Source organism: Buceros rhinoceros, unplaced genomic scaffold, assembly GCF_000710305.1.
Source record: "Buceros rhinoceros silvestris isolate BGI_N320 unplaced genomic scaffold, ASM71030v1 scaffold19671, whole genome shotgun sequence".
NCBI classification, from domain to species: domain Eukaryota; kingdom Metazoa; phylum Chordata; class Aves; order Bucerotiformes; family Bucerotidae; genus Buceros; species Buceros rhinoceros.
The window spans coordinates 1-5,204 of NW_010393922.1; the positions used below are offsets into that span (position 1 = coordinate 1).

At 41.2% G+C, this 5,204-nt stretch overlaps 1 protein-coding gene across 1 annotated transcript in view; it reads left to right on the forward strand.

Annotated features, from left to right (window-relative positions):
- The first annotated feature begins 114 nt into the window (after positions 1-114).
- ARHGEF3 (Rho guanine nucleotide exchange factor (GEF) 3) overlaps positions 115-5,204 on the forward strand; it is a 26,971-nt gene continuing 21,881 nt past the window's right edge. The window contains exon 1 of the mRNA XM_010145064.1: positions 115-210. Coding sequence (XP_010143366.1) covers positions 115-210 — 96 coding nt within the window. The remainder of the gene's footprint in view (positions 211-5,204) is intronic.

Here is a 5,204-nt window from a genome sequence, read left to right on the forward strand (position 1 = left end):
ATCTCGGTTGTCGAGCTGCCGAGTGCCGGGCAGGGAAGGCGCAGCTTTGTCTTCACGGTTTGTGCTCGGACAGAAGCAGCTGTGACCCCCGAAACCGCTCCTGCTGCAGCCGCGATGGTGGCCAAGGATTATCCTTTCTACCTTTCTGTCAAGAGGGCAAACTGTTCCTTGGAAGTGCCGACAGTGACCAGCCCAGCTAAAGAGACGGAGGTACTTAATCTACCGGTGATACAGTTGCAACTTTATTGTTCCTTATAGTGTGATCTGTATTGCTTTGCGGAAGAGTCATGTGCTCTGAAAATAGGCTTCTCTGTATAGATACCTGGTTTGTGCAGGCATCCTTTTCTGCCTTCTCTAGGTATTGAACTTGCCTTTGGAATGAGGCAAGGAACAAAGAAATCAGATTTTTTGTCACGTATCACTTTAAGGAATTAAAATTAATCTTTTAAGTAGCTAATTGAGAAATACCTGTTGTAGATATGTAGTTTAAAGTGATTTGTATGCATTATATTCCAGGGCTAACCATTAGTTACAATTTGTTAAACTTATGTAGGAACTGGGACGGAATACAGAAAATGGTTTCTTAAAGCATTATCTGTCTTTTCCTTATTAGTAATAACCAAGAAATTAATCCAACAATGCAGTTAACTTTTCAGTTAACTCTGCCCTATGAGCAGGTTGACTACTCTGTGTCTTAAAAAGCATTAAATCTTTTCAAGTGATGTTAGAAATCTTCTTCATTAACCCAAACTCACCATACTCATTTGCAAAATTTTCATAAATGGTGGAGTGTTTCAGGAATAAATGTTTGTAAAGGCATGAATATTTCATACTTCAGGTTAATGTTGTTCTGTGTGCGTGTTTGAAAAGAAAACAGCGTCCTTAAGGATTCTGTCTAGCTTCGCTGGAGGGAGGATAAAATTTTTCTCTGCAAGTTTTTATCACTCGAATATTTAGCTTCTTAATTAGTCTTGTTTGCTGAGTAACTTGAAGACAGCTTGCTAAACTGGAAGTATTTAATACAACTACATCAAAGATTAATTACCTCGAGCAGTTCTGTGGATCTAAGGTAAAACTAACATGAGTCAAGTGATCCTGTTTAGTAACGATGCTTAAGCTAAGAACTTACAAGAAGATGCTGCACTCTCGCTTTTCAGTGTCCTTTTGCATAAAGGGATTTAATTATTGAAGTTAATGAAGGTGGAATGTTTTTAACTGTAAAGTTACTTTGGAAAGTAGCAACCCGAGTGTGTGTATGTGTACGTTGGCACCTGTGGAAAACACAAGCTGCTAAGTACCAAATGGTTCTCTTTAGGGTACTCATTTTATTAACTATAATATTAAAGAAATCAGTTTTTAGCTTTTACTGTGTGAAGATGTTTTTCTGAATGATTAAATTATTAAATCTGAAGAGTTGGAGTGTTGCTGTCTCACAGTTAGGGAGGGTACCTTGATTACAGTCAAATTCCAAAGAAAAAGCCCCAATTGAAAGCTTAGAGTGTGAGGAATTATCTAGTAACAGATGTGCTCAATCAGAATTACAATGTGCAAACAGTTGTTTTTTGACTTGTAATGTTTCAGTTTGTGTTTTATATGCATAAGAAAATACAATCTATGCTTTCAGGCTGTTTTTTGAGAGTACGATGGACTTTGAACATTCTGAAAAGTAAACTTAGCCATTCTGTTTGTTAGGAGGGGTATGAAAAGACCACCTGCCACTCCAAAAATTTGGTTAAGGAAGCAGAAATAAATATTAGCCTTGAGGTGAGGCATTATAAGGATAGATGTACGCAGCCTGTCAGTATGGGAGGGGAAATCCACATTTCTTCTCAAGCCCTGCTGTTAAGCTGTTCATCCACCTTTTAGTATTTACAAGGCTAAATAAAGCTGTTGGGCGCCTTCTACCACAACTTTGTGTCACTACATCAGAAAGCAAGCTTGCTCGTTATGCTAGCTAGCTTGTTACGATTTCTGGTTTTGAAACCTGAGTTTCATTTTAAATACTAACATGTGAAGTTGGCTGACTTATTTAACAACCTATCTTGTTTGTTATTGTTGATAGGTGTGGAAGAGAATGGATTTTCTGCTATATAGATGTTACAGTTTTTGTTTTATACCAGAACCCATGATTATAAAATATTTCCTCTGGTTTTATTGAACAGCAATCTTTTAGTGTTTGTTTTGAACAAATAGAAAATATATTGAGAAAGATCAAGTACAATTCTACACTACATGGGACTGAAATCCAGCAAAAATCTCGAACATATTCTGTATTGTTGAAATTTCCCCAGATTCCCAGCTGGAGGTCTCTGGGTAACAAGCTGAAGCTTCTTGGCAATAAATAAATTCATCCTTATTCTTGGGTTTCACTTGCAGCTGGCAGAGTAACTGCAGAAAACTAGGGATGCTTCTGAAGAACAAGTCGGTGGCACAAAAGAGAGCAGATGTTTTCTGCTTACAGTTTGTTCTTTAAGCCACACCACCTTCCTTGGCATAAACTTCGTAGAAGTAGCAGTCACACAACAATGACAAATGAAATGTCCAAAAGTATGTGAAAAGTAAAAGTCGGGATTCTGAGAAAAGGCTGGTGTGTACCTCTAGTCAAAGTACAGTTATCATAGTTCTTTCTAAATGTAGTTTAAGAGCAACAGAACACTGCAGTGCCTGAGGAATGAGTTAACATAGGAAATACTGTAAGGCCTTTACATACACCATTGCATACCCCACGTAAAATGCTGTAGTGCAGTTCTAGGTGTCAGTGGTACAGAGGTGTTGGGCTCTTTCCAGTTTTTTCATAATTTAAAAATACCATCATCGCGGCTTGGCTTTGCGAACGAAGATCTGGGAAGGGCTTTTCCCACGCTCACTGCAGGTGATGAGTGCACCCTTCGGGGCTGCGCAGTGGATTTTTTAGGTGAGGCGCAGCGTGTGTGGAACTGGCTCCACCCTTTACACCTGAGGTCCATCTGCCAGGGCCGAGCGAGCCTGGACGGTGACAGTGAAGTCCTCGAGTCGTAGGTTTGGTTAGAGTGTCCTTCTCTGAGATGGATGAGCCTTACAGGGCTAAACGAGCTCCATCTGCCCGGGTTTGGGGTCAGAGTTGTCCTTCTCCTAGGACGGCTGCCCGAAGGCTAGTGAGCCCATCCTGCCCGTAAATAGTAAACAGTTAGTAAAATTTCACTTGCTTTGAGCTATAAGGAGCCTCTCATCTTTCGCAATGATACATACCATTTTCTCTGTTTCGCTGGTTAAAGCAACTCCCTTACCGCCCCTCCTAAAAGAAACAATGCAAAGCTCAGTCCGTGGATGGGCAGCAGATAAGAAAGAGCATGAACAATCACAGATTGAGGTTTAAAGCTCTGCCTGTGAAGTCATGGGAAGGAAGACATTAATTCCTCAGAGTAAGGATGTGCTGTTCTGCTGCACAGGAATTAATACAGTGCCCGGGTTCAGGCTCGAAGAACTTCAGTGGTGGCACAGAATCCCTTTGCATCTCCTGTATTTTGTATGTCTGCTTACATCCCTTACATTGCAGAAGTCTTAGACCTAGGAGCCAGGAGTGTTTCCAGCCTGTCTCTTGTTGTCTCCTGATGTCCTCGCTGTTTTGGTGTGCAGGAGGTCTGGGCTGCCTGGGGCTCAGGACCGAGTTTAATTCGACATGGGGAGTGCAGGAAGGCTGACCTGAAGGTAACCCACAGGCCTCTAGGCCACAGCACGTCATGAACCTGAGAACCAGGCATGGAGCCAGGGGGAGAGGGGCCAAAAAATTAGGAGATAAACTGCAAGTCTCATGAAATTTGTTTGATCTTCCTAAATGTATGTGTTCGATTTTTGATGAGATGTTAGCAAGTTGGAGTTCTGATAATTTCCGGTAAGTTCGTGTGCAGTCTGACTGCAGTGAGTTGGATGTGGAAACATGTCAAACCCCCGCTCGGAACTGCTGATCTGTTCTGCTTATGAAACGAACAGCTTGCCTTCATTTTTCCGTTCAGTAACTCGCTGTATGATGTCTGCCTCTTAATTGGCAGTCGAGCTTCATATCCAGTTTGTTCCAGAATGGAAAAGGTCTTTCTTAGGTAGTCTGGACAAGTTGCTTCTAATGAGAGGAAATGCAGAATTTAATCAACTCTACATTAGTTGTCTGGGTTTTTCAGAGTTTCTGTTGCTTGTGTTAATTCACCTCAGTGTGAGGTTTTTCTGTTAATTGGTCTTCATTTCCTAGCTCCTGGTAGATATATTGATTTCTGGATATTGCAGACAAATGAACGATCAGATTGCTGGATGCAGCTAGTCCTTATGTTACTAATACCTCAGTGGTTCTGTCTTGCATATGGCAAAGGAAATCGAAGGTCTGAAGGGTGGTGACTGAGGCAGGCAGCCTGTTTGCGGCAAGGAGCCAGTCTCTGATGACCACACGATGTGTTAGTGCATTGCAAACTTCAGATGACTTTCTTCAGCTGGGACCTTCACCCCTTCTCTATGGCTTTTCATTGAATGCCAACTATACTTTGAGGTTCCTTCTTTATAACACTGTGATCAAAACATAATGTCTCTGGATTTCGCTTTATTTGCTTTCTGGTTTTGAGGAGTCTGGCAGAGGAGGAATAACAAATCTTCTGCTCCGGTCGGAGAGTGCAGGTGGTGGATGGATTTGAAGGAATGTTGTATTACTGATACAGGGTTTATTGGATGATCTAGTTGCCTTTATGTATCGATTTAGTTTAAACCACTTAATAAATCATTCTTGTGATGCTGGCAGTTTTACTGGTGGGACGCCTCTCCCAGGTTTTAGGCTGGATTTGTGTGAATGCTCAGTTGCCTTTGTGCAACACTGAACTATACTTAGACTGCTTTAGTGTCCCCTACTTGGTTTTTCTTGTCCTTCAGCCTCAGCTCTAGAAGAGTGAATGTTCTAGAATTTCCTGATCAGACTACTTCTGAGATACTATGAAGCAAAAGCGAATATTCTGCTGTTTCAAGTATTTAAAAAAATAGTCTTTATTAGTGCCAGTAACAATCGAGAGCATTTGTCTAGTTTTAGATCTGCTTCTCTGAAGGTGCAGTAAGCCTGAAATGCCTGGCTTAATTAATTTTTGGGGTTAGGTGCTGAAGTAGAGGCTGTTGCAACATAGGTTGTTCCTTCTATTTTAACATTGTGTTTTGTGCGGGGTGTTTTTGGTTGGGTGTGTTGGTTTTTTGTTTTG